The sequence below is a fragment of the Annulohypoxylon maeteangense genome (genome assembly GCF_022496945.1).
Source record: "Annulohypoxylon maeteangense strain CBS 123835 unplaced genomic scaffold GGS22scaffold_13, whole genome shotgun sequence".
NCBI classification, from domain to species: Eukaryota; Fungi; Ascomycota; class Sordariomycetes; order Xylariales; family Hypoxylaceae; genus Annulohypoxylon; species Annulohypoxylon maeteangense.
The window spans coordinates 518,363-537,485 of record NW_025953260.1 but is presented as its reverse complement, the minus strand read 5'-3'; the positions used below and the strand labels follow the sequence as shown (position 1 = coordinate 537,485).

At 34.7% G+C, this 19,123-nt stretch overlaps 4 protein-coding genes across 4 annotated transcripts; all 4 read right to left on the bottom strand.

The window, feature by feature from the left end:
- Positions 1–132: 132 nt before the first annotated feature.
- On the bottom strand, positions 133–1,215 carry GGS22DRAFT_180752 (S-adenosyl-L-methionine-dependent methyltransferase; the record flags this gene model as incomplete). Its single annotated transcript, XM_047963802.1, has 1 exon — positions 133–1,215. One exon carries the CDS (start codon positions 1,213–1,215, stop codon positions 133–135), a length of 1,083 nt encoding a protein of 360 aa, XP_047817005.1.
- Positions 1,216–1,479: 264 nt separating this feature from the next.
- On the bottom strand, positions 1,480–4,614 carry GGS22DRAFT_168039 (leucyl-tRNA synthetase). Its single transcript, XM_047962076.1, has 2 exons — positions 4,018–4,614; positions 1,480–3,962 (listed from the first exon to the last, which is right to left on the bottom strand). The coding sequence occupies exons 1-2, from the start codon at positions 4,504–4,506 to the stop codon at positions 1,572–1,574; spliced, it is 2,880 nt and encodes a 959-aa protein (XP_047817004.1). The 5' UTR covers positions 4,507–4,614; the 3' UTR covers positions 1,480–1,571.
- A 391-nt stretch (positions 4,615–5,005) lies between these two features.
- On the bottom strand, positions 5,006–5,779 carry GGS22DRAFT_190482 (uncharacterized protein; the record flags this gene model as incomplete). The annotated part of the gene is made up of 1 exon (XM_047964984.1): positions 5,006–5,779. One exon carries the CDS (start codon positions 5,777–5,779, stop codon positions 5,006–5,008), a length of 774 nt encoding a protein of 257 aa, XP_047817003.1.
- A 3,188-nt stretch (positions 5,780–8,967) lies between these two features.
- GGS22DRAFT_190481 (uncharacterized protein) lies at positions 8,968–10,332 on the bottom strand (the record flags this gene model as incomplete). The annotated part of the gene is made up of 5 exons (XM_047964983.1): positions 8,968–9,340; positions 9,392–9,422; positions 9,471–9,535; positions 9,597–10,090; positions 10,153–10,332. 5 exons carry the CDS (start codon positions 10,330–10,332, stop codon positions 8,968–8,970), a joined length of 1,143 nt encoding a protein of 380 aa, XP_047817002.1.
- Positions 10,333–19,123: the final 8,791 nt, after the last annotated feature.

Here is a 19,123-nt window from a genome sequence, read left to right as displayed (position 1 = left end):
CTGTAAATATTGAGACGGGTTGGGAATCGTCGTATGTCTGGCTTAAAGATGCGATGAAGGCTATGATTCCATAGCGTGCACATAAAAACGAGACCTGTGCCCGAAGAACTTGCTTAGAGACCGGTATGAAGGTTAAACGGAGCGGCGAATAAACACAGCTCTGCCATGCCCACTACCCCTAATGAGAACCTCAACGCCGTCGACCTTAGCGTTCTCCGGCTCGTCATCATTTGCGCTCATATCGGGCCAATCTCTCCAGATTTCGATTTCAGCGCTCTCGAACCGAGTCCGCGCCATCTGCACCACGCGAAGTCCTTGCGCCAAGTCGCCAACCTCGAGGGCGATGAATCGCGACCGGAGAGCCTTGGCGACGTCTAGTATTCTAGCGTAGAAGATGTCTTCTGGCTGGCATTCGGGATATAATACGGCGTTTGCTGATGGAGCAGGCACCAAAGCGAGCTTAGGCTCGTACTTGCGCACCGAACGCTCTGTGTCGTGGTTGAATCCCCGGGTAGAAATATACGGCGGATTAGAAACCAGTATATCCACCGCGCCTACTCCTTTCCCGAGTTCATACCGCTCAAGGAGCGACGACAGCCACTCCGCAGAGAAGATATCCGCTCTCTCAAACCCGACACCCTCCCCTACATTCGGCAGTAATCCAAGGCGCGTATTATACGCCAAATTCTCCCTCGAAAGCGCAAGAGCCCTCGTCTCAACATCAACTCCCCGAACACTCAATCCAGGGAACCGCCGTCGCAGAAGCGAGTACATCAACAGCGCAATACACCCGGACCCCGTACACAGATCCAGAACCCTCAACCCCTTCCCCCTTTCAACATCCCCACGCACAATATCCGCAACCCGCAGAACCCAAGCCTCAGTCTCAGGCCGAGGTATCAGCACGCCGGGCCGGCATTTAATCTCCAAATCGCCGAACGGCTGCGTGCCTAGGATATACTGAAGCGGGACACCCGCGCCTCTCTTCCGACACAAGTGTCCTAGCAATAAGTCTTGCTCTAGCGCTCCTGGTTTCCTGCCGACTTGGGTTTTATGGGTTGGGGTAGGTAATGAAAACTTTTTAACCACATACTCGCGAAGCCATCGCAGCTCGTTGCGCGCCGAGCCTAGGTCCCTACACACGGGGAGCAGTGCGGCGAGATGGGGCGAGGTGCGGTGGGCGCGCCGGAGTAGAGACGGCGGCAGGCGGGGCATTCGCCTGGTCCGGATTGGATTACTGGGTTTTAGGTCCCTGAGGAGCGGGGTTGGTGTAATCTGTTCTCTCGCCTGGATGTTGAGCTGGAAAGGTATTTTGGGATTTCGAGGTTTGCGGAAAAGCGCTGCAAATGACCCACTATTTCGGAGAGTGGGCATTTTGGTTGGTTGGAGGAAAATATCATGTCTCCTTTTCGAACCTCTTTCACTCTGAGCATAAGGACTATTGTATAGGGAGCGGTAGACACTATAAGCCTCGAGAATACGCATCTAGTTAAGCACTGAGCCGGGTATCTTCTCGTATCTACCTACGCCCCTATATACCTACCCAACACCCCTTTTATTGTACCTCTCCTCTACCTCCCCTTCACCTTCGGAACCACATAATTCATAACCGCCCCCCCTTTCACCGAGAACACCTTCCGCGCCATCATGATATCATTCTCGCCCACCAACTTCCCCCTCGCCTCCTCGGACTTAAGTATCTCCCCCCTAACCCAGTCGAGAAACTCCTCACTCCCATCCGCCATCCCAGCCGGCTTCATCGGTATCTCAACCACGCACCTCAACTTCCCATTGACCTGAACCGCGCAATTAATCCGGCTCGGACCGAGGTGTCGCAGGGAGTTATCCGGCGCGGGCCAGGAATCGGCGAAGACACTACCACCACCTGGCTGCAGAATACTCCAGCATTCCTCCGCGATCGCGGGTGTGATCGGCGCCATCATGCGTATAAGCAGCAACGCAGCCTCGCGTTTAATCACATCGGAGGTAGAATCTTGGTTTTTAATAATGACGTTGGTGAGTTCCATCAAACTAGAAACGGTAGTGTTCATCGAATACACCTTTTCAATCGCATTAGTCACGGAAATAATCGTGTTCTGTGTCGCGCGCCACACTTCCGCATCTGCAGCCCGTTGTGACACGACATTCTTATCATCTGTTTTTTGCGACCCCGCCTTCACTTCTTTTTGAAAGTACGTTTCACCATTGAATGTGGTGGCGTTTTGTATGTCTGTTGCTTTGGGGACTTTTTGGATGAATTCGAAGACGCGTCGTAGCCACCTGATGACACCTAGGATTTTATCCTCGTCCCAGTTCAGGACTTCGCCGACGGGTGCTTGGAAGAGGATGTGCGCTCTGGTGGCGTCGGATCCGTACTTGGCGATGAATGTAGTTGGGTCCACGCCGTTGTGTTTCGATTTTGACATTTTCTCGAATGAAACCGTCGCGGTCTTTCCTGATGCTGTTACTTTCGGTTTGGAGAGATCTGAGAGATCGACTTCGTCCGGTTTTAAGAAGCGCCCGCTATCGGGGTCTGAGTATGTCTTTCCGTGCACCATACCTTGCGTTATGAGTCGCTTGAATGGTTCTTTTGATGGATCTACAGGTAGCCCGAGAAGGTCTACAACAGCTTTATATATGAATCGAGCGTAGAGGAGGTGAAGAATGGCGTGCTCGACTCCGCCAATGTAAACATCAACAGGGAGATAGCTTTTGGCTAAGGTCTTGGAGATAGGTGCTTCTGAGTTGTGGGGATCCGGAAACCTCATATAATACCAGCTGGAATCTACGAAAGTATCCATCGTGTCGGTGTCCCTCTTAGCGGGGCCGTGACATTTAGGACAAGAGGTGTTGACCCAATCCGTCGCAGTCTCTAACGGGTTTCCGGCACGACCATCTTCCCAATGAGCGTCTACTTTGGGCAGGGTGACCGGCAATTGATCATCTGGAACAGGTTGAGGTCCGCATGTAGAGCAGTGCACGATAGGGATTGGTGTCCCCCAGTACCTTTGTCTACTGATTAACCAGTCTCGGATTCTCCATTTGGTACTGCTCTGTGCGAAATTTGATGCATTCTTGATCTGGTGAATGATTTGCTTCGCAGCATCGCTAGAGAGCATCGTGGAATACGAGCCAGTTAGGGGGGTACAATATCCGGATTCTAGATAAGGGCCGTTTTTGAGGCTTTCGGTAGACCCATCGGGCTCCGGCGAAACGGCATACTTAAGAGGTATCTCGGGGCAGTGTCTTTGCCAGAATGCAAAATCTCTCGCGTCATGGGCAGGAACTCCCATAATTGCCCCGGTCTCGTAGTCTCCTCGGACATAAGGAGCAACGAAGACGGGAAGAGGTGATATGTTCTGTTCTGGGGCTTGTGTCGAAAGGGTGAGTGGGCTGGTCGCCTTTAGCTGCGATATTTGATATCCTTCTGTAGTATCTGGAGGTAGGTCCTTAACGCGTTCTAAAAACTCTTGTAGCTTCGAATCATCTTGCGCCATCTGTTGTACTATGGGTGATTGAGGCGAGAGAGCGATAAATTGGGCGGCATATATAGTTTCCGGCCTTGTAGTGTATATCTTTAGCCAATTCTTATCCGTTTCGTCGTTCTTGCTGCAGGCGAAGTCATAATAAGCGGCCTCAGTACGTCCAAGCCAGTTCTTTTGCATAGTCAAGACTCTCTCGGGCCAAGCCTCGTCTACACTTAGCTTGTTCAGATCTTCCAAAAGCGATTCCTGGAATTTGGTTATGTGGAAGAACCACTGTTCGAGCTCACGCTGGACAATCTTCGCGCCTGATCTCCACGACCGGCCGTCCGCGTCGACTTGCTCGTTTGCCAACACTGTCATGTCTACAGGGTCCCAGTTTACAGTCGCCTTTTTCTGGCTTACGAGTCCATGCTTATGAAGGAGTAGAAATATCTTCTGGGTGTGCTTGTAGAACTCTGGGTCACAGGTTGCGAATTCCTACATGGCAATTAACATGCGGTGCTCTATTATGTAATGGTATATATGAACGAACCCGCGACCAATCGAAACTCCCATTCATACACTCAAGCTGCTCTTTCATACGAGCAATATTGTCCCTTGTCCATACGGCCGGATCAATGCCACGTTCAATTGCTGCATTCTCAGCAGGCAACCCAAAGGCGTCCCAGCCCATTGGTAGTAGCACATCATGACCCTGTAGCCTTCGAAATCGAGCGATAACATCGGCAATGGTATATACTCGAAGATGTCCGAGGTGGAGATTGCCAGAAGGATATGGAAACATGGAGAGGATATACATGCGATCGTTGGAAGATTCATGTCTCAAGTCTTCGACCGGCTTGGAGCTCTCTCCCCGCTTTGGTATTGGCCGACGCCATTTTCGGTCTAAGGCAGGCAAGTCGAGCTTCGTGGTAGCATATGATCGCCGGAGAAGAGAGGCTTGCGGGCTCGCAGACCAAAGGCTCACAAACCTCAATTGCGGTCTCGATTGACCCGCGATCTTCCTTGCGACGGAATGCATCGGGCTACTCGCATCGTCGCTATGAAATGAGCGTACTGGGTCAAATACCGCAAGCGTTGTGAGCTTTGCGAATAGCTTCTCGTAGCAAAGTACGTGGGTATTTTCGGATTTTGGATTCAATTTTCTGGAAATAAACTTGATTGAAAATACGTAGTTATTACATAAACAGATTTATCGATAACGAAAGGGGAATTCTGCTTAGTCATATATCCCCTTTTCCTTACTAATCAATTACTTTCTATTAGATGATAGATCCATACATTCAATAGTTTCTCAGCACATATAATCCTGTCGAACTGGTCCTTTGCTATTCATTACGTACATATGTAGGCGTTTCAGATATATTCTTTGATAATTGGCCAATCACGGCAACAAATCTTTATAAGAGACGGTTGCACTCAAGAGGAAATAGGAAATGCACAAATATAATAGTATCATATTCAATTTACGTCATACTACGATGCGACGGTTTCATCAGGATGGAATACTCACCCCTTTCTTAATCGGTATGGGCGCCTGGCTCTGAAACTTTCTCCTTGCGTTCTAAATAGATACGTCCACCCTCTGTTCTACACTCGTACTCGTCCAAGTTTATATATCCATTATTATCTCTTGGAAAGTCTGTATCGTCTGTGTCGTCTGAATCACTCAAAAAATATCCTTCGTCGCCGGATCCATCGCTGGTGGAAGGTGACGGGGGGCGAGCAGCCCTAAAGATAATATCCGTATTTTGAGCCACACTAGCCAACTCTTCTGCTTCAAGAGGACAGTAATACGTGATCTCTTCTTCAACTCTATCTATAGGTTCGTAGGCCATGAATATCGCCTTGCAAGCATCGTCAATGTCGCGACGTGTCCGATCGGGACGTTCCTCGTCAACATGAACGACGGCTAGCAATTGCAGTGCACGGATCATAGACTCCGTTGTCTTGTAAATCAGGACAGCCCACCGTATTAACATTTCAGGAGAAACACTATGATTGGTCATATCACGAAGTGCGCCATCGATTTTATGTACAATGCAACTGTACTCTTTGAAGAGATGTAAGTATTCCCTAGATAGTCCAGGAGCCTGGGTTGAGTCGGAGTCCTTGGGCTTTTCAAATAGCTCGACGAGTTTACTTTCTATCGCGGATGCCTCGAGGATCATCAATTGGATGTGACGGGGCAGATTTTCGTATATGATTTCGCGACGGAAGATGTGCTTCAGGTTTGCCGTACATTGCGTGGTAGGGTGTTCTTCGTTTGCAGAGCTTGAACTATTAGAAGACATTTTGATTATGTATTAGCATTTGATAATTTTACCATCAAAATCCTTCGGTTGATGGCGCATTTATATATTCGTGGACGGAATAATACTGACCATCTATTTCTCAGAAACTTCGCGTAACAATGCTATTGTTCGCGTACGAACTAAGTCGTTTGAGGAAGATGCCTAGGTACTTATTTTGGAAGTATTAGGAAGAAGTTTCTTTGTCTCGGATAATCTATGGTAGTTATTGTACGTCAAGACAAAGGAAATACCAACAGAATTAACAATGTGAGTGGGATACGACATCAGTGCATTGTTATGTGTCCCGAGACTCTGGTCCCGCGGGCTCCCATACGACAGTAGGAATTCTAGTGTAGGTATGTAAGGGGAATACATTCCTTCGAAGGATTTATTTATTTCCCGTAGGCTGCTGCAGATATACCAACACAACTGACCCAAGATATTGGTACCCAATCGTCACAGTTGAGGCAGATAAATCCCGAAACCCGCTGTAAAAGGTAATTGCTCCCCATACCCGGAGAAAATTGTGTGAGAACGTTATTGTGTAATTTTTTAAGTCGTTCTATCTGCACTAGTAACTGCCCGATGGCTGGCCATTCTATCGAGACTTATCATTGTAAATTTCTGCCTCCCTTCGTACGCGCCCCTTTTCTACTAGTACCCCTTTGCGGTGAAATAATATCACATGCCAACCGACACTTTAAACCTCAAGGTATCTAAGGGGCTAAGTATCAAGAGTAACCAAAATCAAATAATTTGCAAGTATGACAGGCCACAGCTCGTAAGGGGTCAAAATGTCCGGGAATAAGCTTCACGATTAAAGGATACCAACTCCGACATGGATGTCCTTGAAGTCGAATATGACCTGTGTGGCTCAGCATCGTATTTCTGTTTACGAAAGTCTCGATCATTACCATTTAAGCATAGCTTATTCGAGACGATGAAGCTATAGCAAATAGAACGTATCACCTAGTATACTAGTATAATGCGTCTTTATCGCCCGTCCTCCTTTCATTGGTTCTACGACGCGAGAGCTCCGCCGCGGTCAGACACTCTCCACCCGGGCTTGAGTCGGAGCCCTTGTCGCCCACTGAATAACCGGAGAAGCCGCTCCGACTACGAGCAATAGGGAAAAGTGTTGACGGGCTATCCCGAAGTTGACAGGACGCTTGCGGTCAAAATATCAAGGTATTGTTTAGTGTACAGTAGTGCAACTTTCTATCAGTTGGCGGTCTTGAATTTGAAACCGCAATTGAGGGGGTTTACACCTGTATATTTGCCGTAGTTTTCGACTATTTCAAGATCTCCTACTCTGATAGAAATCCTTACAGATTGAAGGAATCCCGAGAAATTAATCGGCCAATAGGGTTTTCTCCGACGCGCTTGGGAAACCCTTTCGGATATGGAGGACCCGCCCAGCCGCCGAGAACTGTCGTGAATCAGGATCTGCATAAATGTAACCCGCATGAATTTTCAGCTTCATTACGCGTCCCCCAGTCGCGGGTCTTCTTTGCCGCTGAGATGGCCCTGCTAGATTATGTACATACTGTACATAGTACTGATGTTTCTACCAAGGATTAGATCATCGTGGTAGGACGTTCGTTATGTACGCATTTGATAAGCCACTCGGATTGGATGTCATACGGACCTGGTGGGTCGACTCTAGCTGCTGGCGCCACATGAGTCTGCTGTCAGGTTCGGACCCGACACCATGGGTTGGCATGCTCCGCTGATATCCTTGATTAAGCGTGTATCAAAGCGATCAAATCGGTTCTTGATTTGAGATATAATTGATCTCGCTGATATGACCCAATCGAGACCATTCATGTTATGATTGAGCCAGTTTTCTGGTTGGGTGGGTATTAAATAATTTGAGGCTATCCCGACCCACTGAAGACCCATTTGGCTTCGTAGTCTGATGTTGAGCCTGGTATGTAAATAATATTTACTAATAACCTAGACTTTTGGATGATCAGTCCCTTGTCACAAATCAGCACAGCCGTTTCCGCGACCTTGTACTAACCCTATGAAGTTTGGTACGGATAAGAACTCAAAAAGATTCAGGGGCAAGCTCGGGGTTTGAGTCCCAATCTATTTTATCAGATGGTCGATCAAGTCAAAGCTTGAAAGTCGTCGAACATGGTACGCAATTATTTCCTTTGATTTGCTAGACAGCTATGTGGAGAGATGCTGAACAGATCACCCACTAGCGTAGTTTATCTACCAGTAACTATCCAACATTATGTACATACCTAAAAAACTTTCAATATCCCCGTCTTCGCGACATGTGGGCCAACAGGAGTCTGACAATAGTCCCTGCAAGACTGAATGTCGTTTGTTATCATATCCCTGGTTGTAGGGGACTAGGGGTTTATGTACGATGCATACCCGCATAGATTCTTTAGTAATTGCTTATTAAATTCGTGTCAAGGTAGTATTGCTAGTGATGAAACTTACACATCGAAAAATCGTCGGTAAGCGAACCGAACCATTGCACGTACTTATTATTGGCTTATACTGAAAGAAGCTAAGCTGCGGCATACTCGACTTGTCAGTGATATAAAAATCCCCTAGTTAGTGAATGGTACAATTACCTTGTGGGGAGAGGTCGCTATTATGAACTAAATGCTTAGTGAATTGTGTGACAGGCGGACTAGGAGAATTTTGTTAACTAGCACGTTAAAAACCTGGAAGACATTGAGTTAATAGAGGCAACTTTTAATGCAGATATCTTATCATACGAGCCAACGTTATATTCAACATAGGTACACTTAGCACCACAATTTTACAACCTAAGTTAAATACCTATAATAATATTCATGTTTGAGATATATGGTTGTTAAATACTAGGTTAGGATTACCTTTTAACAGATAAAAATTGCAATATTATCGCGTGAGAATGAAACATAGGATTATCCCCGGATCTGGGACGAATGTGAACTAAGTAACCTAGATGATGTAGGCTAATTCTGTAAGTAGGTTATATTTACATAGATTTTGTAAGACTTTTACGCTCCTTTGACCAAATATTGTTCCAACACGTAATATACAATACAATCAACGCCAAACTTTTAACATTACTAGAGTCTCGAGACTTGATATCCATAGATGACCACAGTACGGCATGCCCAGCGTCAACGTATAGACAATGCCCATACATGTGAACGCGAAACCGGCGCACCAATCATCTATTTCCAATTTTCGTATTTCGCTAAAGGCGCTTCATTGGTCTTCTCTCCCTCCCCATATAGGATTGTAACTGACTGGGTGCGTACAATGCCGTCTGCCCCTGTCTTTGAGTTATCGCCCTGCAGGATATCGTCTTGACTTCCATCATTTCCGATTTGGATATTCGTTTCTAAATCGTACGGGCCCTTGACCTTGCGCCGACGTGAGTTCATCTCGAGTTCGTCCTTGGTGTTGTTGCTTTTAGATGTTCCGTAGTTCTTATAGCCTTGACGATCCCCCGTACTACCCATGATACGCCGTCCGAATATCATTTCGATTAATGGTCGCAAGATCGGGATGCATGTTGCAATGATAACAGAGGCTCCTTCGACACTACATGAAATTAGGAGAATGGACTACATATATGAAGTGTAAAGAGCTTACCAAGTCCAAATTGTTAAGTCGGATGTGGCGTCTAAACGGATTAGCTAAGCGGCCAATAAAGGGGTTTGGTGTAACCAACATGTGAAATCGGGATCTGCTAGACCAGGGAGTCGCGTCGTCTTGTAGATGGCTACAATGCAGGCACTGGTGAACTATTAGTAAAAACTATCCCATCCTCCCTTTAAGGGCACCCTTCAAGACATACACTGAACCCAATCCAAGGGCAAAACACAGCGCTATCTTCTTTCTTATGTTCATTTGCAATGAAAACAGCACGGTTGCTGGCCACGCAGCTAAGTATAAGTCGACAAATCCGGAAAAGGTTCCCGCAAACTCGGAGTAGTTGACCAAAATCCAGGGGCTGATACAAGTCTTCTCAGTGATGGTCAAGTCCCACTGAGCCCTAGATGGAGTGCACTGCCCAAAGAGGATAGCAACGCAGCCCAGGAGGAAAATTACACACGAAATACCCATCGTCCACAGGAATCGCTTGTGCCATTTCGAAGGTTCCAGTAGTCCCGTTAGAAGATAGATGGCTGCAAGTTTAGGGACGCTGAAAGACAAGACACCCGGAATGAAGCCAACCATCGTCCAGAGAATGGCGCCGGAAACTTGTTGTGGATTTAACGTAGATACGTGGGCTCCATTTCCAGACTGCACGGAGACAATAGAGAAGGCGACGACCATCCATCCGAAAATCTGAGTTGCATCTTGGTAAGTCGAAATATCTAAACAGCACCGGACTTGCTGTTCCAACTTACTAATGAGATCAAAATTAAAGCATCATCGAGTTGAAACTTCTTCATCATCCCCAAACGAACGTATAATCGGGCGAAGACGAAAGTCGTGCTGATAGCAGTGACGATGCAGTTGACGGCGACGATAGTGGGACCCTTCGTTTCGGCCGCAACCTCCGGCGATAAAGGCGCCGTTGCGCTCATGTTGAATTAGACCTGAATGAAAATACCGAAAATTGATCAGGCGATATTCGCAGTGGATTCACACCAGAAGGAAGACGCGAGGAAGCGGGGCTATCTCTTCATTCTTATACACCGCTAAATTTTGAAGAGAAGGAGAAGTTCTCTGTAAGTATCGTATAAGCTTTCTTTGCAGGAGTTTTATGTTTTGCTGCGCCGAGATTCTCCAAAAGGGGAGAGAGTCTGAGGGTACTCTGCGACTAGGTTATGGTGGAGAATATCGTGGTTGTATGATCTTAATCCTAAGAAGCATATGCTTCTCATACGTTGGATCGGCAAGAGTAGATTCAAATCCGCGGATTTGGTGTATTATGCCTACATATGTAGGAGACACGAGATCTCGGGGGCCCTGGTCGTTAGTGACCCAACTTCTATGATACCCAAGCAAGGTACAGATGACGCTACAAATTCCCTTTTTTCCCTCATGGCAACCCTGTACTGAACGCATTGGTCCTTGACAAGGTAAAACAGGCAAAGCTTGAGCGTATCGCACGTAACATTCAACACCTATGTTACTATAGATTTCTCTTAGATGAAGAGTTGGTAATTTCAAATAAAGGGCATGTATCGGAAGTATAGTCCACACAGTCCTCAAGATTCAGAGAAGCACGTTAGTTATTCAAGACGATAATATCCCCTTTACCAATTTTTCGAGATAAAGTATTAGTGGGCTTGGATATGTGTATCCATACTCTTGTGAATCAGGTGGACAAACAGCCATAGTTATGATCAGGGTTGATCTGTCGTGCATGGAATACAGTTTTGGGTAGTGTCCACTTGCAACTAATTTCTAGGGGCTTCTCTAGGTAAGTACCTAACTACTAAATCTATAAGAATATTTACCTACTCAGGTACGCATAGCATGTATGTTTGTTAGCCTCGTCCAGTTATGTTCATGGCCAATGGAACTAGAGTACAGAGATCTAACTATATCTGGGAAACTTGCTGGGAAACTTGTACGGTACGGTACAGATTATGATCAATGATTAGGGATATCATGATATTAAAAAGACGGTTAGACCGTTAGGTAAGTCTTTGTGAGAATGCCAACTTGTTAAAACATGGTACCGAGGAAATTCCCCATACAGATCATCCTAAATAGAGGTGTTGCCGGAAACCCCAATGACCTGTGCCACCCAGGCGCGTGCGGAAATCTTATGAATCATGAGTTTTTAGAGCGGTGGAGCGTATCTACGATTTCTCAAGATGTTATGTACGTACGATACTTACGAGCTACTCTCCACAAAATAATTCTTACACGGTTTTGAAATATGCATGGGTTTAATAGAAATATAATCCCATGGTTTGAAATGAACCCATTTTAAATGCTATAACAACTTATTCAGCCTCAAGGTAATATGCATATAAGGACCACTGATCCTTCAAGGGCTAGTGCAAGTGAAATTACAAAGCTAAAAAAAGAGAGAAAGAAAAAAGTCCCTGTAATGGGCATGGACAGCACGAGCCTCAGTGGTTCATTTCATCGAAGTTTCCTTGTCTTGATATCGTCCCACTCATGTGGCGTTCTGACCCGGCACGGAGCTCACCCCAGATCCTGTCCATGGACGAACGGAAGTATAATATTTCTATAGCGAGGTATTATATAATAAAGTAAACTGTAAGATCGTTGTGGATACCCCTGAATATGTTTGAATCGCATTCGCCTCGTTTTCTGCATCAAGGTGGAATCTCGGTGAGGACATCGCATGCATTAGAAATTTCTGATGCTGTTCATGTAGAAGAGTTTATGAATTGTGGATATATGGTATTTTTCTTATCTTCTTCGTCCCATTCCGTATGCTTGTTGACGATTCGAATTGGTTAGCTAGTACCTTTCTAGAAGCCTAACACGGAATGCGTGGTTCCCGTTTACGTGATCATCGCAACTTCATCTGTTTTATAGAAATAGGCTCATAACTAGTATGTTTCCACGTGCTATGTAGTAGCAAAGACAGCTAACTAACGCTAGCACTAGTGTAGAGCGGCTCCCGGCTTTTAGAGAGGCGGTAAGGGGTGGGTTCCTCTTCAAAGACCAAAATGGCCTTGAACAGTTGAAAGGTACCTACGAAGTATGGAATAGCAACATCAATTGCTCGGCGAAAATTTAACATTACATTGTAAACAGTTCAATGGTGGATCCAACTACGTTGGACAAGAACCGTAAGATCCGCCATCCCGCCAAATCATTTTACTTTATACATATAAAAGTAGTATATTATTTCTATATACATATATATTTATAAATATTTCTCATTAATAAATTAAAAAATTATGTATATTTAAATAAATTTATTTATGTTTATAATATAATTTAATTAAATTTAGTAAACTTATATTTTAAGATAATACGAGTTATAAGTATATTTAATTTTAATTTTTATAATAAAATAATTTTTTAATTATTTTTATTACTTAAGTATTATTAATAATAACATTTTATGCTTTTTATTCCCGTTTTATTTTATTAAATATATTATTTTTTTGTTAATAGTAATACGTTACGAGTAATTTCGAATACTTAGCGTGTAATAAGGGAATTAGTGACTTTTTTTTTTCTTAATAGTAATTTCGTAAATAAAATAAGATAAAATATTTTTACTTATTTATTATTTAAGTTATCGTAATTAAAATAAAATATTAAAGTTTATAACTGTTAATCGTAAACGTATTTAATATAATATTGTTTATTATTTTTATTATATTATTAAAATATTAATTATAAGTAAATTACGTAACGTGTATGGTTTATATATAATTTTATTTATAAAGTTACGTTTATCCCGTTATATATATATTTTTCGAACGTAAAAATAATAATATTAGTTTTTATTTTTATTTAGTTTAATTATTTTAAAGTGTAATATTATTATTATAACTTAGTTAATTTAATATATATCGTAGTTAAGAATATTTAACGAAAAAAAAGTATTAGTAAAGTTCGTATATTTCGAAATAATTTATTAATTAATATTTTATTAATTAATAACTTATTAATTAAATAACTTTTAAGGGTTATTAATAAATATTTAAGCTTTTATTTAAGTTTAATTTATAATAATAACGTTAAATTTATTTAAATATTAAAAAATAATATTTTAATAAATAAAACGTATTATTTTATCGTGTTAAAATATTAAAATAAAGAAAATATATTCGTTAATATTAAACTTTAGTTTTTTTATTTAATAAAGTTTAATAATATATATTTTAATAAATCGATACTTTATTTACTCGAACTTTTTCCACTGGAAATTTTTATCGAAATTGTTAAAATTATAAGAAAATTTTAAAAAGTGGTTTGGATATAGTAACGGTACCGGAAATAATTTATATCGTTATATGAAATCGTATCGTTTTACCGGTTAAAAACGAAGCATATAATTTCGAGGATTAATAAAAATTAAATGAGATTAAAAAATATGAAAAGGTTTATTATTATAATTAATAATATTTTTTTTTATAAGTTAAACTTTTATAACATTACGTTTATATTAAAATAAATTCGCCATATATTTAATAAAAGTGTAATAATTTCATTTTTTAAAATAATAAGTTTTTTTAATTATTTTATTATATTTTAAAATCGAACGGGAAAAGCGTTTTAGCGATTATTTAAATAATAACATAATATTATAATGTATAATATATTTTAATATATGTCGTTTTTCGTAAGTTTATTTTTACTTTTTTCGTTTAATTTTTTTTTTAGTTAAACATTTTTTTATTTAAACGCGTTAGATTTTTTTTATTTTTTTAATATTACGTAAAGATAAGTAATAATAATTTATATTATTTTAATTTTAATAAATAAAAGGTAAAAAGTAAAAAATAAAATGTTAAATGTTAAAAATTGTTTTTAATTATAAAAAAGCGGTTTTTAAAAAAAAAACATATTTTCGTTTATAAAAAAGAAAAAGAAAAAATCGAGGTTTTTTAAAAACTTCGTATAAATAAGGTTAAATCGAATATATTTTAAGATAATAGAAATAATCGTATAATTTTTAATAACGATTTTTTTAATAATAATATAAATAACTTTAATAAAAAGTTAAATTAAAACATTTTTTTCGAGTAAATAAATAACGATTAAAGGTTTTCGGGTAATAACGAAAATATTAATCTTTATAGTTATAATTAATTAAAAAACCGATAATAATTTAAGCCGTAACCGTTTAATTATAAAATATAAACATGGTTTAATAAATCGTAATAATGGTATTTTAAGTTTTTTTTCGTTTTATATTAATTTTAGGCTTTTTTTTAGATAGTTCGGTTAAGATTATTTAATTAATTATTAAAATAAATATAATAATAACGAAAAATATTCTTAGTTTAATTCGAATATACGGGTAATAATATTTTTTTATATTAAGGTATATTTATAAATTAATTAATAAATATAATTAATATATAATTATAAATTTAATTTATTTATTTTATTATAAAGCTTAAAAACTTTTTTAATAAAGTTTATTTTATTTTTCGAATGTTATAAAATATTCCCACTTTTTTTATATATAAATTAATATTATACTTAAGTATATATTTTTTATATATTCTTTATATATTTAATTAACTTTTATACGAATAGTTAACTTTTTTAGCTTTATTATATTATTATACGTGGCGGGATAAACGTTTTTTATACTTTTTTTATATAAAGTAGTAATTATTTTTAAACTTAATTAAATTTAAACTCGAAATAATTATATTATAAATGTTATAAATAAGTATTTAAGTTAGGACGTTATTAAATAATAAATAATAATTACGTTTATATTTATTTTTATTTAATACGATAATATTTAAAGTTTAAATTAATTATATTAATTTAATTAAAAAAATATATTAAGTAAATTTATTTTTATTTATTAAATCTTTTCGTAGAATAGGTTATAAATTTATAATATATATTAAAAGTTTTTAATGAACGTTAATTAATTAATATATATTTAAATATTAAAAAAAATAAGCTTATTTTTAAATATTTTATTTTATGAAGTTATTTTTAAATACGTCGTTAAATATTTTAAAGTTACGTTTTAATTTAACGTATTATTTCGTGAATATATTATTATTCGTTTTATTTTAAGTATTTTATTATTAACGTCGTTTCGACATTGTATTTTTTTAGTAAAGGTTTATTTCTTAAAAAAACGGTTTTTATATGTAATTTAATTAAAAATAAAAAGTTTCGAAATTATGCTTAATTATAAATTTAATAAGTTTAATATATTTTTATAGTAAGTAAGTTTAATATTATTTAAATTTTAAAGTTAAATGAAAAGATAAAATTTTTTTAAAAAAAATAAATAATATTATTTAAATAAATATTTAAAATTTAAAGTATGTAAATATTATTTTTATTACGTAAATATTTACTTAATAAATACTTTCGCGATTTTAGCTTATAAAGTTAATAAAGTTAATAAAGTTAAATAAAATAATAAATATAATTTTTTATTATTATAATATAAATATAACGTTTTATATAATATTATATATATTAAAATAACGAGGAAATTTTAAATATTATATTAATATATATAAATTAATTTTAATTATTTAATTAAACGCGTAATCGTAACATTTATTATAAGTAATATTACCCGCGTGGTATAAAATTTGGTTTTTCGCGCGTAAAATTACGTGACGCATTTTTAATATTTTTCCCCGCGTATAAATCGCCGTATAACTACATGTATAAACGATAACTTAATAAATATATAATAAAAACTTTATTAAACCTATACGTTTTTAATTTTAACTTATTTCTTTACGATAAATTAAATTAATAAAAATTTAAATAAAATATTAATTAAAATATATTCGAAAAGTTTATCGAATAATATAAATTATAATAATTTTAATCGTAAATTAATCGAATTATAAAATGTTAAAATTAAAGTTATATTTTAAAAATAAGGTTAATTTTTCCTTAAAAATTAAATTCATTATTTAAATATACGTTTTATATTTAACTTTTTATTATTTAATTAATTTTAATTAATAAACATTAAAAACTTTAAAATAATATTTAATAAATTATAATAGTTTTTTTTTTTTTCCTTTTTTTAATATAAATTTAATAACGATTATTAACGTAATAATAATTATTAATTTAATATTTATTTAATTAATAATCGTTATAATAAAAAGTAAGATTATTTTTAAAGTAGTTATTTTTTTCGATATAATTTTTATATAAAAGTTATAATTACTTTTAGGAATGATATTATTTAATTAATAATTAATTAAAAAAATGGCTATAAGTTAATAATTATTAATTAACATTATATCCATTTTTAATAATTATTTTTATAATTATATTTATTTAAATATTTTTATAATTATGTTATTATATTTCTTTTTTACTCGGTAATAAAATTAAGATACGGTAATTTTTTATATAATTTATTAAAATTTAAAATTAAATTAAAGTTTTAATACTTAAAATTGTCGAAAATTTTATATTAATAAAATTAAGCACACGTTAAAATAAATATTAAAATAAATTTAAATATTTCTTTAAAATTTAAAGTTAATATAATATTAAATGACCCGTTAATCGTGTTTAAAGGGGTAACGCGTTAAAATCGGCATTAAATATATTTTTTTACTATTTATATTAATAAAATTTAACGTTAATTTAAATTAAATTAATTTTAATTTATTTTTTTCATCGTTTTTTTATATATATAATTTTAAATATATTTTTAATTACGTTTTATTAAATTATTTATAATTAAATTATAATATTAAATATATTAATAATTATTTTTTTTAAAGATTTATAATTATAAATATACTATCGTTTTAATAAACGTTTTTAAATAATTATAATTATATATAATTTAAAAAAAAATTAAAAGAAAAATAATTAATTTAACGCGGATATAACGTTATAAAGCGTTTTAAGTATTAATTAAATATATTCACGTAATTACGCGGGTTTTAACGTTATTATATAATTAAGGTTTTTTTATTTAAACCGAATACTTTTACTCGGTTATTTAATTATATAAGCATTTAAATACATTAATTATATAATACGTTTTATAAATTTTTTCAAAATTATGAAATTAAAATAAATTAATAAAAAAGTAAGAATAAAAATTTTTTTTTTTTTATTCGATTGGATTATAAAAGGTTAATAAGTTTAATATATTATTTTTCGTATAAAAATTAACATATTAATTATATATATACATATACTTAAATAAATAAATTAATCCTTGGAAAAATTATTATTATTTTAATTTTCGCATTATATTTTAATATAATATTATACTTTTTATATAACATTTTAAGTAATAATTTTTAAAATTTACATTTATTATAATAATATTTATTATATATATATAATATTTTTATATTAAAAATTTATATATTTTTTTATTAAATAAAAAAACTTATTTATACGTAATAAATTTTTTTAAATATATTAACGAATTTATAATTATTTATAAGGTTTAATTTTATTTTAAATATTATTATTTTATTAATATAAATTATAAATTAAAACGCGAAAATATTTAAGTATAAAGAAAATATAAAACGCGTAGAATATTCGTTATTATTTTATCGATTTAAATCTTTTTAATTACATTTTTTTTAGAACTTTACTCACTTAATTAAATAGCTTAAATATTGTTTTTTTTTAAAATTATTTTTTTTATATTTTTTATATTATAGAGTTAAGACTTTAATTAAATTTTTTAATAATGGTATAATATATATTTCACGTTATAAAAAAATTATCGTTATATTTTAACCTGTTTTTTATTCGTTAAAGTTAAGATATTTTCGTTATTTTTAAAAGAATTAAAAATAATATTATTATTTTTTAAGATATAATATTTTTAAGAATTTTTTATATTTAAAATTAATGTTAATACGTTATTATCGTTTTTTAACGTGTTAATATTTACTTTTATAATATTTATGTTCGTTTTTAAGGTGTTAATATTATTTATTAAAGTATAAACATTGCTTTTAAAAGTGTTTATGTTAGTTTTTAATGTATTAACGTTTTTTTTTAATACGTATTAAAAAAAGACGTTAATATATTAAAAACCGATATAAATACCTTTAAAAGTGATGTTTATATTTTAATAAATAATATTAACACTTTAAAAACGGACATGAATATTATAAAAATAAATGTTAATATTTAGAAAATTAATATAAATATCGTTAAAATAAATGTTAACATTTTAAAAGCCGATGTAATAAACATTAAAGTTAATGTTATAAACATTAATATTTATTTAAATAATTTTAATAATCGTTTTAATACGTTATAAGTTTTTTTTTTTACTTTTATTTATTTCATTTTAATATATTAATTTTATGTTTTTTTTAAAAATATTAATTTAATTACGCGTTTAATTAATAATAACGCTATTAAATTTTATGCCGTATTATACTTTTTTTAAAACTTTAATAATATTATTATTAATAAACTAGTAATAATAATAATATTAATTAAAGGAATGATAAATAAAAAATTATGGTTATTTAATTATAATTAATATTAATTATTATTAAATTATTAAATAAGCATGATTTTTTATAAGTTTATAATAAATAATAATAATATTTTAAACGAAAAACGTTAACGTTTATTATATGTTTATAACGTGATTAATTCGCGTAATTAATGTTACGATTAATATTAATATAATATTTTATAAACATTATATAATTAAAATAATTAAAAATGTTATTAATTTAAATATAATTTAATAATATT